Genomic DNA, 19963 nt, shown 5'->3' with positions numbered 1-19963 from the left:
AAATCTTTTTTTTGGGGTCATTGACCATCATCTTCAATATTATAGAACGGGGACAAAAAAAAAGATCGGTTTAGTGTGTGTCAGCGTTTTCAAAGACACATTGAGGAGGGTGACTCATATGAGCTCAGTTTGACCATATTTTATGCTGACACACTGTAAACTGTTATGTAAATTCATAGCATGGAGTTCAGTAATTAGCATACATTAGAAATTAACTGAGTGGGTCAATGGCATCATAATGACTAATAGAGATCATTGTGTTATATATCTTACCATTCATATCTTAAATATTTGATAATACAGCTGCATCTCAATACATTAGAATATGATGAAAAAGTCCATTTCCAGTAGTTCAAGTCAAATAGCCAGTATTGAGTCATATAGATGGACATACTTCTCAGAGGCCAACATTTCCATATTAAACATACTTTTTAAAATTGGTCTTTTGTAATATTAAACTTTTTTTTTGAGATACTGAATTTGAGGTCTTCATTTAATGTAAGCCATAATCATTATAATGAGAAGAAATTAAATACATTAAGACATGAAATGTTTCATTCTGTGTGTAATGGATCTATATAATGTGTTATTTCCACGTTTTGAATAGAATCACTGACATAAATAAACTTCCCATGATATTCTAATTTACAGAGTTCGTACACTTTAGCAGTGGTCAAATTCAAGCATTTTTCAAGGACTTTCAAGGTCAATTTTCAAGCTTTTCCAGTATCTTACACCTGTTGTAAATTGCATGTTTTAGATGAGTACTTACATACTAAAAAGGGGAGATTTCACTGAACCATACCAACAGCGATGGTGTTACACTTTTAGGAGGAACGGTCTTCATTTCAGATAGGCTACTCATTATTTTTTACATTGAACATGTGATTATCTATAGTCTATAGATGGATATAGTCAGATTGAAAGAGAAATACAGTAAGAATTTTAAGCATTTACAAGCACTTTATCCAAAATCCAAGCACTTTTTAAACCTTGAAAATACAACATTTAAATTCAAGCATTTTCAAGGATTTCAAGCACCCGTACGAACCCTGAATATATTGAGACGCACCTGTACATAAAGTGGTCAACGCTCACAATAAACACACACATCTTCTCCTCCTTACCCGTGGTGAGGATCCAGCGCTATGGCTCGGGGTTCACTCAGGTCCGTGTTGATGAGGACTCGTCTCTTCGTGGCGTCCACTGAAGCCACAGAGATGGATTTGTCCCCTGAGTCGGTCCAGTACAGGTTGTGTTGGAGCCAGTCCAGAGCCAGACCCACGGGGGTCTGCAGGAGAGAATCCAGCAGCGGCACCTGCTGGGACGGGTCGCTGGCCTCGTGGATGAAGGCACTGCAGAGGGCGATAAAAGGAGAGAGGAATGGGATGGATTATTTGGAGGGGAAGAAAATATGTAATTCATAATCTACAGCGAGCCAGCTGTTATTGCAAAAATCGATGTGTAGTGGAGGTTATGTAGAGGATGTTGGCTGCCTGCTGGGGTCTTTTCTCTGATAATAAGTCTATATAAACTGTAGGGCTGTACTGAGCTGAAGCTGAGAAAACACTAAATGAATGCTGCACAACTTTTTTGTGCCTGTTTGCGTTTGTATTTATTCTGTTTAAAAACGTCTTTTTCTGCTCATTTGCAGATGAAGATTAGGATACACTGATATTACTAGTATTCAGGCCGTCCACACTGAAAAGAACGAAAACTAGACTGACTAGACAGTTGAAAAAAAACAATCCTACCCAAGTGGATGGAGTCCATAGAAACACTGACAGCCAATCAAAATCTATACGTGGAAATCATCTCTCTCTGTCTACTTCTCTCTCTCTTTCTGTCCCTCTCTCTCTCTCGTGACGTAACAATGTATATATTGCCAAAGCAAGCATCAGAAAAAAAGATAACAAGATAGGGAAAGCAACATTTACAATAAATTATTATAATTCTATTATTCATATTATCATATTATTTCCTCTCTCTCTCTCCCTCTCTCTGATGCAGAAAGAAAGCTGCAACAAGCTGTACACCACAGCAGCAGCAGCTCCCTTTCAACTGTTTTCTTAGAATTGTTATTCTTATTCTTATAAATAGGAATCCTGTTCTTTATGTCAGCAAACTGAAGGTTATTTAAACACGATAATGCAGCTCCAACACAGCTGGAGAGCATGCTTGGCACCGGCGTTTACAGAATGTCAGACTTCATCAGTGTGGATGCTCATATAGTTATCGTTATTGTTCTTAGAATTAGAATCTAGGGGTGGATGTGTAGCAGTAAAGTGCATCAGAGTTTTTATTACCCACACTCACCTGAGCAGGACTGTCAGGACTGAGAAAAGGTTGGAGCACCATATGTGTGTGTGATGTGTTTGAGAGAGACAGAGTGACAGAGAGGGTGGAAGAGAAGGGGGAAGTCTATGGAACGCACTGTTTTAGTAAGTAAGTTATAAGTGACTCGAAACACTGCTTTGGTACATTTTGAATCACTTGCTGTGCTCAAATCTGGCCGACCCACAGGTCAACCTGTTTGTCCCACAATGAGCAAACACCTAGCAACAAACTTACGAGTTACATTCATTAAAGAAAGATCAGGATTTTGTTCGGGGATTTAAAATATGATTAAAAACATCACGACAGACATTCAAAGCTCAATAGAAGCTTCAAATGTAAAAAAAAAAAAACCCTAATAAACTATTATTATTTCATGGCACCCTACCAAAAATCCTTGTAAAATATCAGCTTAGTGCTTTCATTACAAGCTAAAACATTTTACAAACTTTACATTACAGTAAATGAACTGCAATAACATTTATGAATTCATAAATGATGATACAATTAAACAGCTTTTCTGTTTGTCTAAAGCAGATCTGGGCATTGGGCCCGTTGGCTGTCCTTGTCCGGCCCACGGGAGGTTAACCAGAAATTAGAAATCAATACAACCGCAGTGCTTTTATTTTGACGGCGGTTTACGTATATCTGCCTGCATGCATACCCACCTGCAAAAAAAAAACACGTTCCACAAAATACACTGAGTCACCTCGGTGCCTTGTCAAAAACACGTATTGCTTTTAGCATAAAGTTAATAAAAAAGAAGCCTTTTTGATACTTTATATGAATTTCGACCGATGCATGTACGACCCGTTATTATTTACCGTTCGTTTCTCATTTAACTGGTCCACCTGTTATTTCCTGTCAAAACCTAAAGCACCCGTTTCACACTGGACGGCACCTTTTCAAAATAAAAGCATCACAACATTGTAAAACACTTAGAAAATTTACAAACATGAAAAAAAAGCTATAAAATACAAAAACACCAATAGGAACTTTGCTAAAGGTAGTTTACAGTTGAGTTTAAAATAAATGGAAAAGTGATATAGTGATTGGAGTATTTCCTACTTTTTACTAACAGTCTTATCATAACATGTATTCTTATCAGTAGCACCTCAAAACCAGATAATTTACTGTTTTTTATAAAGCGATTTAATTAATATTGAGCAGAATTTAGTTCAGAGTTCAGTTTTAGTCCGGCCCCCACAACCTTTGTGGTATTGGTCATGTGGCCCCTTGGGAAAATTAATTGCCCACCCTTGGTCTAAAGTAAGCAAAAAAGTTGTGTTTTTGGCACCTTTATTTTATACAAGTTTTTATATATATTTATATAGATATATTTATTTTGACAGTCCACAGTATGTTTTTATTAACAGGTTCTGCTCACCAGTTCTGTTTTCTGTGTTCTGTGCACTGCGGAAGCCAAGCAACGATATTTCGTTGTCAGATTCACTGTTGTGTTTTTTGTGCAATGACAATAAAGAAAGTCTAAGTCTAAGTCTAAGTCTAAGTCTCTAAGTCTAAGTCTAAGTCTAAGTCTCTAAGTCTAAGTCTAACATTAATATGATAAATGGTGAGTGGATATAAAGGGGACATATAAGCACATAAAAGGACAGCGGCAATACAAGTGAAGAGCCTAAAGATTGTGTATCACCATGACTGATGTGCATACTAACTCTCCACTGTGCTGTGAAGCGACTGCAGAGTGGAGAATGGAACTGGTGTGCGAGCGGTGGCCTTGGGCCATGTGCTGAGCAGGTTCATTGCTGGGTGAGCATCCTTCTTAGGTGGACCACTTATCAGAATAGACAAGGCCTAACTCGGGGGTTGCCCCGCTCGCTAATGGTTTGACCCCGGCAGAGGTGTGAGGTGAGGGCGAGGCAGCTGTGTTCCTGAACAGAAATTTCAATCTCAGTTTCCCCAGAGATCTTTTCTCTTAACATCCATTTTATAAAGAGAACACAGCGCTCCAATTAGAAAACACTCTGGGGAGAAAACGGAGTTGGGATAACAATAGGAACAGTGGAATTCATGTGAAAGAATAGCAGGCCTGAGCCATCAACTCACTTCATGAAATTTTCAAAACATGAAACATCTGAACTAGTAGATGCTCAGTGAGTTTAGTCATGTCAGGGTACACTAATATGAGATATGGCATAACCACTGTATGTCACATTTATATTATCTGGTTTAAAGAGGACATATTATGCTCTTTCAGGGGTTCATATTTGTATTTTAAGGTTTCTACTAGAACATATTTGCATCCTTTAATGTTAAAAAAACACTTTATTTTTCTTATACTGTCTGTGTGAATATACCTGTTATTACCCTCCGTCTGAAACATTCTGTTTTAGTGCCTGTCTCTTTAAGACCTCTCTGCTCTGATTGGTCAGTGCTTCTGGGTATTCAGAATCCGTACAGAAGTCCTGACGGCTCATTTAAAAGCAGGTTTCTGAATACAGCCTGTGTGCGTTTTCTCTTTTGGGCATTTTTATACTTTCACAGTATTTATATAGCACCCTGACCGGTTTTATAATCAACAAAGACCTGGAAATCTCACTTTCTACACTATGGGGCCTTAAAAACAACAAGTAAGACATTTTTAGGAACTTAAAAAATAGCTGAAAGCTTCACATGTTCCAGCAGTCATTCAAAATGGAAATGCATATTTAACGTATCCATGCTGAAAACTGTGAAGTATACGTGAAATATTTACTGTTAGACAAAATGTGTGTTGCATTGGTGCAGTGTACAATTTGAGATAACTGCCCTAGAGGATGCACCATAGTAAATGTAAACATTGTTTACAAAAATCTTAATTTTGGTTGTATCTGATTATCCCATTTGCCAGTTTGGGAAGTCGTATTTTATTTATATTTCGACGTAAATATATTAATTAGCTCAAACTAATTTTTCTGATAGCACCAATGCTCTATCTCGCAATATTGACAAAAGAGAATGAATAGGATCGACTCTAAAATCTTATGGGTTCTTCCTTGGCCGATGCTACACCCCTCCACAAAAGTTTCATGAAAAACATGCCAGTACTTTTTTGGTTATCCTGTGGACAAACAGACAAACCACACAGAAAACATAACCTCCTTTTTGGAAGTCACGATCACCTGTAGATTTTCCGGTGAAAGCGATCACACCAGAAGATACGGTTGTTGGCTACGTCCAGGTCCAGAGCCACAGCGTTCTTCTGGGTGGACACCACCTGGCTGTAGTCCCTCTTCACCAGGTCGATGCGTCGGATCTCGTGCCGGTTGGTGAACAGCAGGTAAGGGCTCTTGCCTGCGTGCAAACAAAGCAAAGAATATTGCTTTGTTGAAAACCGGCTCAAAGGCAAATGCATGTGGGAACTTGTGGACCGCACTATGGATGAGCTAAAATTTACAATCGCAACGGTCACAGTGCAAAGCAATTTAAAAAAGCGGCTGAAGCAGGATAAATACATTAGTAAGAGGAATACATTATTAGTAGGTGGAGTTGGAACGTACTTTAATAATGGTCAGCCAAATCCGCTTTGACAATTTGGTAAAGTGCCAGAAGAAGAGTCCAAGCCATTATCTCCTGTTAGAAATCTGCTCACGTCCAGGAGCTGCACAGATCCTCTAAGCACAGCAACCTTATATGATTCAAATTTAAGTATGGTGTAATAAAAACAGTAACCTTTAGCCAGTGGAATTAACTTCCAAAGACATTCTGAGCAAACATGCTCTGGATTTAGATTGGATTAGAAATGAGAAATAATGGCTGCACCTGCATGTCAATAATCACAAAACATAGAGCATTGTTCTGCTGCAGAGGAAAGAGAGATGCTGAGGAAATGCTGCGTGTCAGTGGAAGAACAACACTGAGGTTTCACCACAGTGTCTAAAAGCACTGCAGCTCAGTGCTGCTGCATGTTTGTAGCACCGAAGTCGATACTGTAAATGTCATTTTTTAACATGGATAAATAACACGACAAAGCCTGCATTATACAGCTCAATATCCTCCTCTAACAAGAGTGCCGGGACAATAATCCTTCATTAAAAAATGCTGAATAGTCTCGGTATCGATCAGTGTGTCCGTGTGCATCATTAAGTTGTACGCTTCTTATTATCCTATCCTTGCAAATATAGATCACAAGTACCTTAGCATTCGCCGGCACCTCCTTAAACAGCTAGATGTCAACTTTCACACAGGCTGGAGAACTAAATAGATATGCATGAGTGCACACCCACACTCTCTCTCACACACTCACACACACACATATATATACATGCCCGCTGAAAGGCTAACAATGCAGTGATTTTCTCTGAGGTCTGACAAACAACCTTGAACAAAGTTAAATCACTCAGATTTCTCGCCCTCGGCCACCTTACACAAATAATAAGCATCATTCCTGTCAATTAACTCTGCAGCTGCAATAAAGTTTAACCTACAGAACGTAACAAAACTTTTTATACCTGCACTGCGTGTGTTACAGGAGCAGGCGTTACCTGGCAGCAGGAAAAAATCTCAAATGCATCACTTGCTGTAAGATTTTCCATTCCCCACCTACATTAGATTTTATCAGAGAAGCGACAGAGAAGCGGATTGTCTCAGATTTTCCTGCCCGTCTGTTGAGGATTTAGCCTTTGAGCGCAAGGGTGCATATCCTGGATTCTGGTGTCGTCAGTGGATATCCCGTAATGGATACACGGATTTCCAAGACCAAGACTTCCACCAAGTTTCTACATAGCTCTGTGTACAATTATGAGTCAACCGGAGGTGCATTAATTCTTAAGGGAACCACCGGTATGTTGAAAACTATTGCGAAAGATTTCGGACAGACAGTATGTACTGTAGGCCACAGCAAGTTAGCATCTTAATGCTAAGTTCAGGGGAATTAGCAAATTATTGAACAGGACCTTTGATTCAATTTGGTTGCTTGACTATGTTGAGATTCAAACTGTTTATATGATTTAAGCATTTTAAGCATTTAAGCAATGCTATTTTGCTAAAATAAATGGTTAGCATTGGCTGCACAGGGTCTCTGCAGGTTTCAACAAGTAAAATTTAAGACTTTCTAAGACTTTTAAGACCATAATGAATACAATTTAAGACCCATTTGCCCAGTGCCTTGATACCCAATGTTCCAAGTTTCAAAGTCTTCTTGCAGAAGGTGCTGTGTTTCCATCCACCGGCTTCAACCATGCATTCAATTGTTCGCTCTGGGGCCCCAATTCGTTGAACTTGCGCTTAGCCATCTAAGACAAGAAATGTGGCTTTGCTGTGGGCTTTCGTTAAGTTTTCTCCGCTGCTATGCTAGCCTGTAACACACCGCGGCATAAACACAGGACACTAGCTGGTTTTTCTCGATAAATTCTGACCGGGTTGCACAGGTAATTTGTTCCGTTTAGTAGTTATGTTATAGCGTCCCCAAAAATCGAAACATTTAAAAGCGAGGCTGAAGTTTATGCATTTGTTTTAAATAAAAGTAACATTTATACATTTTTTTCAAAATCATATTTCAAGACATTGTATGAGATTTTAAGAGAATTTTAGACATTTTAAGACCTTAAATTCAAATTATTGGATTTTAGACTTTTTAAGACCCTGTGAGTACCCTGTTTCACCACCTAAAGTTAAATAAAAGTGGAAGAGTTCACTATTATTAAGAAAAGATCAGCAATCACTAGTGATGACAATATATCTTCAGAGATTAACTTTACAACAGTTTTTGAGACATTTCACTGAGCCTCATAGTGGAAATAGGGGAGGAAATGATTCATCCTCTTAAAAGCAAAGTCTGCACACAATTTCAAGGCAATCCGTCCAATAGTTGGTAGAGATATTTAAACCTGGACGAAAGAGGCGGACTTGCACTCCAATGCACTAACTGTGCCGTTCCTATAGCTATGCTGCTAGATTTGCTAAAAATACATATTTGCTTTCAGCCTCACAGCTATAGAATGAGACTGCAGTGGATATTTGCATACTGGATCTAAAAAAGTACACACACAAAACACAGAATGAGAAAACTGAAAAGAAATCCTAATATAGCAATATGAAATCACAGTCAAACAGAGACACACATAAGATTACTGCCTTCACTTTATCAGCAGCTTTATCTTGCTACAGTCCTATTATCACTGAGCATCTACATCACAGTGTGTCCTTGTTTCATTTTAGGTGCACTCACACCTATTTTTAGAGCTGTCCACTTGTGATAAGGTCACCTACGAATGCATTATAATTAGCCCCAAATCTGAACAGGGGCTTCTGACTCATTTATATTATCATACCTTTATATTTATTTCCTTATAATTCTGGCAGGAAAAAGCCAAGTGGGTAATAGATGCCTTCGGCGAAAGCTTTATCACTTCTGGCTGGCAACTACAGCCCACCTTTGTCTTGTAACATCTATATTGAGCCTATCGCTCGCTGACATTGCATGGTAATAGGTTGGCAGCTGCAGCCAGTTATCTCCAGAGGCAGATATGATATTCTCTCATTAATGACTCCCTTGCCTCGCTTTCCCTTTTGACAGTCTGTGTCATAGCCTCATTGTAGTATCATACTCCTGCATATTCCCTCTTTATTCCCTATCCTTCCTCTCCCAGCCCAAAGTCTGAATCATGACAGTGCTGGTCGGGACTAAGTGTTCTCAAAAGCCGGCCATTACAATGACAACATTTCCAACCCCTCTAAAGGAAAAAATGGTCCCCTGCTGGGTTTTATGGGGCTGTCACTGGTTTATATTGCCTCAAAACCAAGCGGTGGAACTGCTGCATTCACTGCAATTCAGCTTCTGACACGCAGCCACACACACACACACACACACACACACACACACACACACAGTCCTCTCCTGGCCGTGATGAACTGATAGCAAACACGGCGGGGCAGTCATGTGCGGAGAGACACACTAGTGCAGACAGAGGCAGGGGGCAGATACGATCCGAACACATATACGGAGCGTACGAATGCAAACACACACAAATGCGAGTGCTGAGCTTTGATATCAGCTCAGCTTAATTGAGGGAAATGAAATCACAGCGTTTGACAGCCACGGGGACCGAATGACCACATTTCATTTGACTCACTGTTTCCTGCCAATTAAATAATGAACATTTTGGTGGAAATGGAGTGTAAACATATAAACTGGCCTCTTTGTGTAAGCCTCTTGCTAACAGCTTTTGGCCATGGTTGGAGGTCAAAGAAAATTAATTGGCCTCTTAGCAGTTCACTTTGTTCTCCACTAGTCCGACAACAGTTGTCTACAAGCCCTAACGGGACACCTGATTCAATTTGATGTAATTAGCCTCCACCGTGACTCAGCCAGGTACCCCTGAAGAGTTGCTTTACCCAATTATAAGTGTTCAGCATGGCCGAACACATCAGTCTGTCACTCATTAAACTGTATAATGTGACGGGACACCTGAGGACGGATTTGGCCTGGGAGAAACCAGAGCGGTTGCCCTGGTGACGCTTGCTTTATTTTAAGACTTAGCAAGTACACATGCAAGTGTGGAGTAACGATAAGAACCTAAAAGCAGAAAGATGTTTGTGATTATGACACAAGAAGGGTTTTGACACCGCGGCACAAAAGCCGAGAGTGAAGTGTTGCACTAATGAGGCAGCTCGATATCTGAGAGAATGTCTTGTTATCAACAGAACAACACAGCCCTTTTAAAGTTTCACTTCAGGAAAATGTGTCTTTACAACACCAACTGTGTAGGTTATAAACCGCAGCAATATAAAAAAACTAAAACCTTTAATGCAGGAACAAGAAGTATAATAACGAGAATTCAGAATCTTTGACATCCTTTCAGATCCTTGACTAATTGCTGACATATTATGCTCATTTTCGGGTTCATTTTTGTATTCTGGGCGTCTATGACAACATAAATACATGTTTTAATGTTCAAAAAACACTTCCATTTTCTCATACTGTCTGTCTAATCTAACCTGTATTCAGCCTCTGTCTCAAACACTGTTTTGTATTGTAACATCATGTATATAACTTGCTACTTATATGTAGTATAGTTCATATAGTTCATCACGACTGTAGCATCCCTGGCTGAATGACGGTTGCCTTTTTACCTGATGGTTCACAAGATTTATTTACAACCGTAGCTCCATGAAAATAAAAACAAGACATTACTTGACCACATTGTGAATTCACCGGATGAGCTACAAGACAGGTAAACAATAGCAACATTAGCATTAGCGCTTTAGCAAATAAACACTTTTACAATAGTTAAGACAACAAAAATAATATAATATACTAATATATATGACAGAAGGAAATTAACTTAAACAAACCTTGTGCCCTGTCAGCCAGCCACTATAGAAGCATTTTTGATACTTTATACCAACTTTATGTCAATTACGAAGCTCTCATTATTTACCGTTAGTTTTTCATTTTACCGTTCCACCTTTGATTTCCTGTCACTATCTTTCAAATTAAAAGCACCAGTTTCACACTGGACGGCACCTTTTCAAAATAAAAGCATCACAACATTGTAAAACACCTAGAAAATATACCTACATGAAAAACAAGCTATATAATATAAATACACCACAAAGAACCTTGCTACAGGTCATTTACAACAACCTCTTTTATGAATACGGGCTGTGCACATTTCTCCATGGATTGAGGGTTTAATTCTTTCACTGTATTTATATAGCACATAGACCTCCTTTATAACAATAGCACATAGGGACATTTTTCTGCACCTACAGACCGACAGAGCTAGCTGAGCTATTGAGCTGCTGGTCGCTAATACCTACTCTGTTATGGGTCTAATGAAGCCTCCTGCAAGGCTGTATGACAAAATGTTTAAGGGTTATGAAAAGGCCGTGGCTTAAGTGTGTAAGGTGGGGTTAACTCACACCACTGAAACTAACTCTCTGCTAATACAAATGACTATTCCCACAAGTCTCTACGGAAAATGGTTAATACGTTTTGGCCTTTTTTGTCATAGGCCACTCCCACTGCTCCACCCACTTTATGCCAGCTGGCATGAAAACAAGCACACATACTTTCTCATACACACACTTGACATTCATGCCAAACTTCGGCTTCCTAGGGAGGAATTTGTGGTTCTTTTATAAATGTGGACTGACCGACCAACAGAGTGATCTGTGGAGCAGTGGTGGAAGAACTATTCAGATCCTTTACTTAAGTAAAAGTACCAATACCACATTGTGAAATGACTCCACTACAAGTAAAAGTCCTACATTCAAAACTTACTTGTGAAAGTAAGTGAAAGTACAAAAGTGTCAGTATTAAAATTAACTTAAAGCAACACAAGTAGAAGTACTTGTTATGCAGAATAAACCCACTCAGATTGTTTTATATATTCCAAATATATTATTGTATTATTATTACTGATGCAAAAATGTAAGCAGCATCTTAGTTTTCTCAAGGTCGGGCTCATTTTAACTAGTTAATATGCTGTTATGAGGTTGAATTAAAAAAACAGCATCTTATCACCTTAAATTGATCACGTTTTTTTATGTTAAATTTAGTGGAGTAAAAAGTATAATACGTGCCAATAAAATGTAGTGGAGTAAAAGTATAAACTCACATAAAATGGAAATAAGTAAAGTACAATTAACTCAAATCTACTTGAGTAAATGTACTTGGTTACATTCCACCACTGCTGTGCAGCAACTGGTCGCAGCAGAAAAAAAGACAGACTTTTTTACAATATGTGACCTTTAATTTAAATTCTATGATCAGCGACATGTTGCATTGTTGATCATTAAGCATTGTTACTCACCTTCTGCCTTGCAGGTCTTAGTAACAGGGTCCATCTCATAACCTTCATAGCATTCACATTTAAAATCACCCTTGTAGTTGATGCAGATCTGGCTACAAGCATCAGGGTTCTCACACTCATCAATGTCTGCGGGGAGAAGAGGAGAGAGGTTATCAATCAGCTGAAAGACAGGGAGAGATGGACCCAGTCACACAGAGACAGACAGTGACTTATTCACCACCATGAGCTGCAGCAGATAAGAGCGGAAATCTAAATTCACAAAATGTAAATATAGCAATGAATAACTGGGAATAACGGCTGTAATGGGAGAGTAAATGCGCACATTTATAACTGCAAGTGCTGGAGAAACACACAGAGGATTTGTGTTTCTGTTAATGGAAAAGAAAGACAGGGAGACAGGGAGACAGGGAGACAGGGAGACAGGGAGACAGGGCGTGTCCCTGTCGACTTCTCTGTTCTGCTTCCTTCCAACAGATCTCAGGCCTTTTCCTTGGGTGTGATGGGGAAACATTAGTGTTAAAAGGATGGGGAAGGGTGTGAAGGACAGAGTGTGTGAGTGTGAGAGAGTAGTAGGACTGTGCTAGTTTCCCAGTGGGAGTGACAGGCTGGGCACATTAAACAAAGACAGACAGCGAGAGAGCTGAGAGCTGCCCAAAGCAATGCACCACACACACACACACACACACACACACACACACACACACGCAGTCACACACACACACACGCAGTTACACACACACACACACACACACACACACACACACACACACACACGCAGTCACACACACACACACACACACACACACACACACACACACACACACACACACATGCTGTCACACACACACACACAGTTACACACACACACACACACACACACACAGTTACACATACACACGCAGTCACACACACACACACACACACACACACACACTCACAGACACATAGATAGACACACGCACACACACACACACACACACAGACACACTCACACTCACAGACACACACACATACACACACACACACTCACAGACACAGACACACACACTCTCTCTCGCACACACACACACACACACACACACACACACACACTCACACTCAGACACACACACACACACACACACACACACACACACACACACACACTCACACTCATTTTCTCTTTCTATCTATGTATCTGAAGTTATTTACCACCGCAGGTCTTTTTGTCCAGCAGCTGGTAGCCAGTGGGGCACTGGCACTCAAAGCCGATTGGTCGGTCCATGCAGACGTGGGAGCAGCCGCCGTTGTTGATCATACACTCGTTGAGCCCTGGGACAAGACAAAAGAACAGGCAGCGGTCAAAATCAGCCAATCGTAAGCCGTGTTCACACTAAAGTTGAAGCAAATTTTGAAGCGAAAATTTGAAACGTCTCATTAAAGAAAATGCAAATTAGTGACTTTTCCATCAACTGGTTTAGAGCAAATAAACAAAGCTGCACAAATGTTCATTGGTCACAAGATGGCAGTATAATGTTTTGCTGAGGCTAATCCATCAGTAAACAGTAGGTAAGAGTTTGAGCAAGAGAGGAAAAATAACAAAAAACAGGTCGGTAATCAGACAACTTTGGCCACCCTTGAGAGAAAATTGAGAGAAGTCTTCAGGAGTTAGATTCAATTGGACAACTTATAATTTTTCTTTCATGTCAGAGCGGCTGATCAGTCATGTCAGTTAAATGTTCGCTATGTGAAAACTTTTCTGTCTCCTGTTAATGTCGCACAATAACTATTTTTTGGAAAATCAACACGGGGGAGGGGGGTAATATTTTGAGAAAAAAGTCATTTATGAGATTAAAGTGGCAAATCTACAAAAAAAAAAAAAAAGGCAGATTCACAAGATTAGAAGTGGCAAATCTGCAAGAAAAAAGTTGCAGATTTATGAGAAAACAAAGTTGGAAATGTTTTTGTTTGTTTCTTGTAAATCTGCCGCTTTTAATCGGGTCCATATTTTTTTTTCATACTTGGCCCTAATACGCTGTCGTTAAAACGGCTCAAGTGTGCGTAAAAAAATGTATGTGCAGTTTTATCAAATTTTGTTGTATTTGGTTTCCATCAAGCTTTTCTCATGAAAATTTTCATAATGTGCATAGAAATTTGTTGATGGAAACAAATGGCCATTATGTTCGCCGATAGGTCATTTAAAACAGTCAAAAGCCTGTTTTATGTTAACTATTTTTGAAAAAGGGCTGAGTGCAATGGAATGGCTGGTGATATTTGATAAAGGTGTATAAATATGTGTGGCACATAGGTGAGGAAAATGGATATCATATTCATAATCTTGGTTTTATCTCAGCTCTTGTACTCAGCGCCTTCCCCATCCTTTCTGAATCCTTATCAGATGTTCTCAAAAGTGGAAAAAAGGAATCAAAGAGACACAACATCACACGAGGTAAGCTCTTAAAACCGAGAATCAGGTCCATCTGCAGGGATATGAAATATGTGTGGAGGGGATTAATGCTGTGAACTGGGATCCTGATACGTCCCAAAAGGATCTAACACAGGAGCGAGTGAGGACGTCTAAATTAAACAGGCGCGTTGCTTTAAATTGAAGCGGACTGATGTAAAAGCATCCGGAGAATGAAGAAGAAGTGAAAAAACAAGATGTAAAAACACAAGCACTCTCATTTTAAAGTAGGTCAAAGCAGCTGGCACAAGGTTGGCACACAATAAAGAAGGCAGAGGCAGTTAGATTTGATTGTGCTGCACACAATGGATTTATGAATTACTTGATAGCGGGAAAGGATCAAAGTTACTGGCTAAAATTCCAGGGTCAGTTTTTTAATCTGCTCCAAGTTTGTTCAATACAGCTGAGAATCATGTAGCAGCTGCATACACAAGCTGCTGCATATGTTCCTTTTATTTCACAATGAATCTTGTGAAGCTCTTTACCGCACTTTCCTCTCTGTTTGGTTTGAAAAAACAACAACAACAACCCACTGTTTGAGTGATTCATGAAAGGTAAGCCAAGTGAGTCAGAAGCTAAGATCACCAAAAAGAAAACTCCCCAACATTTCATTGAACAGCACGCAGGCTTTGCTTTTTGCACAAATCTGCAAGAAAAAAGTTGCAGATTTATGAGAAAAAAAAAGTCGGAAAAATAGTGTTTTGTTTCTTGTAAATCTGCAACTTTTTTCTTGCAGATTTGCCGCTTTTAATCGGGTCCATTTTTTTTTCCATACTTAATACGCTGTCATAAAAACGGCTGCGCAGTTTTATCAAATTTTGGTGTATTTGGTTTCCATCAAGCTTTTCTCATGAACATTTTCACAATGTGCATAGTAATTTGTTGATTGAAACAAATGGCCAATTTAAAACAGTCAACAGCCTGTTTTATGTTAACTATTTTTCCTCTCAGTGTTTGGTTTGAAATAACAACAACAACCCACTGTTTGAGTGATTCATGAAAGGTAAGCCAAGTGAGTAAGAAGCTAAGATCACCAAAAAGAAAACTCCCCAACATTTCATTGAACAGCACACAGGCTTTGCTTTTTGCACAAACAATTAAGCATGGCTGCACAATGGACAAGCGACAACTGGAGAGGGAGATAAAGAGAAAAATGGATTAAACTGCAAGAGAAACCTCACTCCTCAATACGACAGAGTACTTAATTCTGTCAACAGCATCCTGCCCAATCTAGTGTAACACATTTGTCAATAGACAGGGAGCTTTAAATCATCAGTCATCGAGAGCACGGCTACTGTACACCATGTGTGTGAGTTAGGAACCAGCAGGGCTAAAGCAAAGCATGTGCAAACTCTCCACAAGACACCGCTTACAAAATAAAAGCCTTATTAGTTGAAATACAAACTGAAAATACATAAATCTGTAGCACTTAGAACCAGGATGGGCAACTGGAGGCCCGGGGGCCGCATACGGCCGCACCGTCACTAGAAGTGGCCCTCAGTACAACTACATGCATTTGAGCATGAAATCATGAAAGTGCACTGTAAAATGCACAAAATTACTTCTTGCAATTAATGTTGGTTTGCTGTTCTTGCACTGAAAAAAAAGGAACAGTAAGTGGTTATTTTTTATTTGCTTCAAACCTTTTGTATTCCTATTTATATTGTTATACACTGCAAATTATTTGGTTCTTAAGATAAAACAAACTTAGAAGTGTTAGATCATTTTTCTTGTTTTAAGAGTTAATTTCTTATTTTAAGCGTTCAACATGCTTATTTCTCGATTTAATCATCTTAATTTAAGAAATCTGGTCATGTGAAATTATCTGTCCATGCAGCAAGATCATTTCCCTCAGATTTAGTGTTTTTATTTTGTTTTTAGACACACCTTTTTTGCAGTTTACATGCATTTGAGCATGAAATATGTTAAGTTACTGCACTGTAAACATATTTAATTGCAGTTTCATCATATCTGGTTAAGTGCACGGTCCTATATGTGGCCCTGTGGTAGTGTCGGTGAAAAATTGTGGCCCCTCCAGCATTTAAGTTGCCCATCCCTGACTTAGAACATACATTCCCCTGGTTAAGTTAAACTGATGGTCTCCTGATGTGCCAGACACGTCCATTAAGTGCTCTGAAGGAAAGGGTTCTCTGTACCACTGCGTATGGGATTGTCCAAAAATAAAAAAAATACTGGAAAGAAGTTGCTCTGACTTAATCTGAGATTGCTAGAGTGAAGGTACCTCACTAGGCAAAAATATGTATATAGGTATGTATGTATAGGTATATAAATATCTAAAAAACTTTATTGACTTCTGACTCCTGGATGTGCCCTTGATACATGTGTGAATAAAGGAGATGGCATCTTGTATTGTGTTGGAAAGACTGACTTATATAACCAGAGCTGCAGAGTTTGAGAGTGTTTGGAAACCTTGATAGAGTTTCTTTAATACATTAAAATGCACAATCAACTTGAAACTATTGTGTTGATGTGTGTAGTTGAGTGTTTGTGTTTCATTTTGTTTATTTAATTTGTTTAAATGTGTGAAATATGTGAAGTGTTTTGTTGTGACTGTTTATTTAATGGATGTTATTGTTTTGATTGTTGTATAAGTGATATATATATATATATATATATATATATAGAAGTTCAATAAAAATATTGTTTAAAAACAAATCTGTAATACTTTCCTTTTGTTTATGTTTGTTTGAGCCGGTGTATTCATGTGAATGTTATTTCAATAAAATAACGGGACATTAGGTTCTAAAGTCTGATTAAGTGGAGGCTTAATTATATTGCTTAAAATGCTGCTAATATACCAGATATATTTTCATGTTACAAACATATCACTTGTGCAGGTGTGAACACAGTATTAACACTCATGTGGGGACCAAAACAACCCTTGAAGGAGGTTGTTGAGGTCCCGTTACCAACAAATGGTTTGTTTGTGGCGGTAAATGATCCGAACCAACGACCAGGTGCACTCTGCAAGTTCCAGCTAAATGACTCCTGTAGCTGGTCGTGCTTTGCATTCTGGGATTTGGCAGATGATGCCAAATGTAGCAGCTTGTCATATTTAGTTCTTTTGTTTGTTATTCTTTTCTCATATAAATATATTTATTTCAGATAAAGATTGGCCTAATTAATTTCATAGGCTATCTTTATTTAAGACATTTTTTTATTTAAATGTGCACTTTATGGAGCTTTGTTGTTCCTGTAATACAGTATTTATGTTCACTTAAATAAAAGGTTTCAATAAAACTACGTGACATGTCATTTTAGCTTTGACTTTGACTGAACATTTGCTCTCACTTTGCAATGAAAAATATTGGGATATCTACCGTATATCAATATTCAGCCTAATATATCAGAATATGACTTTTGGGCCATGTAGCCCAGCCCTAGGCTGCACATTACTGCACCCGGGGAGCTGTATTGGGGGCTTGGGTGCCTTGCTCAAGCACTGCAAAAAAAGCAGTGATTTAGGCCCGACACGAGGACGGTCTGAACAGAAGACGCAAAAGTGGCGTCTCGTCTTCACTTTTTATTCCTCGTTTAGACGAGCATTTTCGGGAGGAAATCTGCTGCATACGGTGACGAAAATGTGTGTGAAATTCGATTGTATACATTCCAGGCGGCATCACTTAAAGCGATAAGAGCATCTTTGGGCATGCAGAAGTTTTCACGCCACACATTTTCATCAGCTACTCCTTCCACAAAGTTCTCCACCATCACTAGATCTCCCAGGTCTCGTTCACAGCCATCTGGCTCGCCTCCGACCAATTGCTGCATCCAAAATGTGATGGAGGTAATTCCAGATCCTTCTCTGTTCACTAATACTATCTCTACATATCCTGTTCATTTGGTGGAAAGACTCCTGTAAGTTTGTTAGAGCTGCCAGAGCAGCTTGAAGGTCCAACGCATGGAAATAATCCCACGTTTGTTTATTTCCCTGTACTGGAGCATGTATGTGACGTTAACACATACGTGACGTGAGCAGATCTGAGCAGAGTTTTGTGTCTTGGCAGTGTAGACGGACACGCTACGGCGGAGCGTATTTAACTTTTCCACTTTGGAAGGTGGTTTCAGATTTTTGCGTCTTTAAGCCCCAAAAACGCCGTCACCGTCTAAACGAAAGGCACTTCTGATAAAATATTTTGTCGTTTTTACCCGCGAGCGTCCTCGTGTGAACAGGGCCTTCAGTTGGTAAAACTTGGAAATATAAATTATTGACATTTAGAGCAATAATGTAAGTTAGCACAATAAAGGAAGCCAGTTCTATTTTTTCTTTTGTTGCAGTGAGGGCTGTACCACTGTACCATACTGGTTAGCATCTTCAGCAGCCTACATGTGGATACTTCAACATGTAGGCTGCCATGGTCGGGGATCGAACCACCGACCAACTGAGGCACAGCAGAGTGAACTTTCTCATGTGGTTGTAGTGATGCATTTTAATTGGCTTGGAAGAAACTCTGAGGAACAACTGATTCAGACCAGATTGATCGAACTGATGTGAAAAATGCCCTTAAACACAGTGGAGCAATAACTAACTTCTGAGACCTAAAATGACCTCAGCTCATCTGCAGAGCTCTGAGGAAAGTCATTTCTTGCCGACCACATTATTCTTTATTTATTGTAAAAAAAAAAAAGAAAAAGTTGACTCTCCAAAGATTGACTGAAGGTTACTTTTGTGGGAACATTTTCATCTTTGCTTTGTGTAAGTGCCAGCAGATTCTGAGCGCTGCGACCGCCAGCATTAAATTCCCATCTCTAATTCAGCTGGATGGTTGACAGCAACCTGCCACTCACAGCCGCTCCTGCTAACTCCCTTCATGTCACTTCAGAATTAACTGCAGACAGAAGAAAGATGTGGCTGTATTTGAGTACTCACTCACTCCGGCTTCTTTGCGAGGGGCCGGCTGGGTAACAGAGAAGCCTCCGGAGAGGCCGAGTGACAACATGAACTGCTTTTTCTAGACCACTTCCAAGGACGGCCACGATTTGGAGGTCACTTTCCCATGGGCAAACAAACATGACGTCTCTCCTCCTCTGCTCCACCTCTCTCTCTCTCTCTCACCATGGTAACCCATTATGTACTAGCTATTTTCAGCCGTATCTCTCGGTGGAAGCTGCAAGTGATGGTGCACTGTTAAGAAATGAATGGTACGCCCAGTAATGAGTCAGTATTGTGGTAATACGCTATTATTTCTAATGAGATAGGAGACACAGAAAAACATTTGCTTGAGCACAGAGAGAAATGCATTGTCTTTATTTTCCACTGATGTAAGGCTGATGCGGCAAATGCAATCACACCGAACAACTATGTATAAATGTGTTTCAGTGCAGCGGGGAGTATTATTGTCTGGCTGTGTGTAGTTTGGTGTGTGTGTGTGTGTGTGTTTTGGCTTGGGGAACATCTTGAGAGTAA

At 39.5% G+C, this 19963-nt stretch overlaps 1 protein-coding gene across 2 annotated transcripts in view; it reads right to left on the bottom strand.

Annotated features, from left to right (window-relative positions):
• Window positions 1-19963, bottom strand: part of LOC131980218 (low-density lipoprotein receptor-related protein 8-like) — a 155797-nt gene that overhangs the window by 24564 nt on the left and 111270 nt on the right. For both annotated transcript variants that reach the window (XM_059344431.1, XM_059344432.1), the window contains exons 8-11: window positions 13284-13403; window positions 12093-12218; window positions 5457-5628; window positions 1128-1355 (exon numbers count right to left, since the gene is read on the bottom strand). In XM_059344431.1, coding sequence (XP_059200414.1) covers window positions 1128-1355; window positions 5457-5628; window positions 12093-12218; window positions 13284-13403 — 646 coding nt within the window. The remainder of the gene's footprint in view (window positions 1-1127; window positions 1356-5456; window positions 5629-12092; window positions 12219-13283; window positions 13404-19963) is intronic.

The sequence above is a fragment of the Centropristis striata genome, chromosome 11 (assembly GCF_030273125.1).
Source record: "Centropristis striata isolate RG_2023a ecotype Rhode Island chromosome 11, C.striata_1.0, whole genome shotgun sequence".
Taxonomy (NCBI): Eukaryota; Metazoa; Chordata; class Actinopteri; order Perciformes; family Serranidae; genus Centropristis; species Centropristis striata.
Note: the sequence above shows the minus strand (reverse complement) of the source record. Positions and strands in the feature narration are given on the sequence as shown.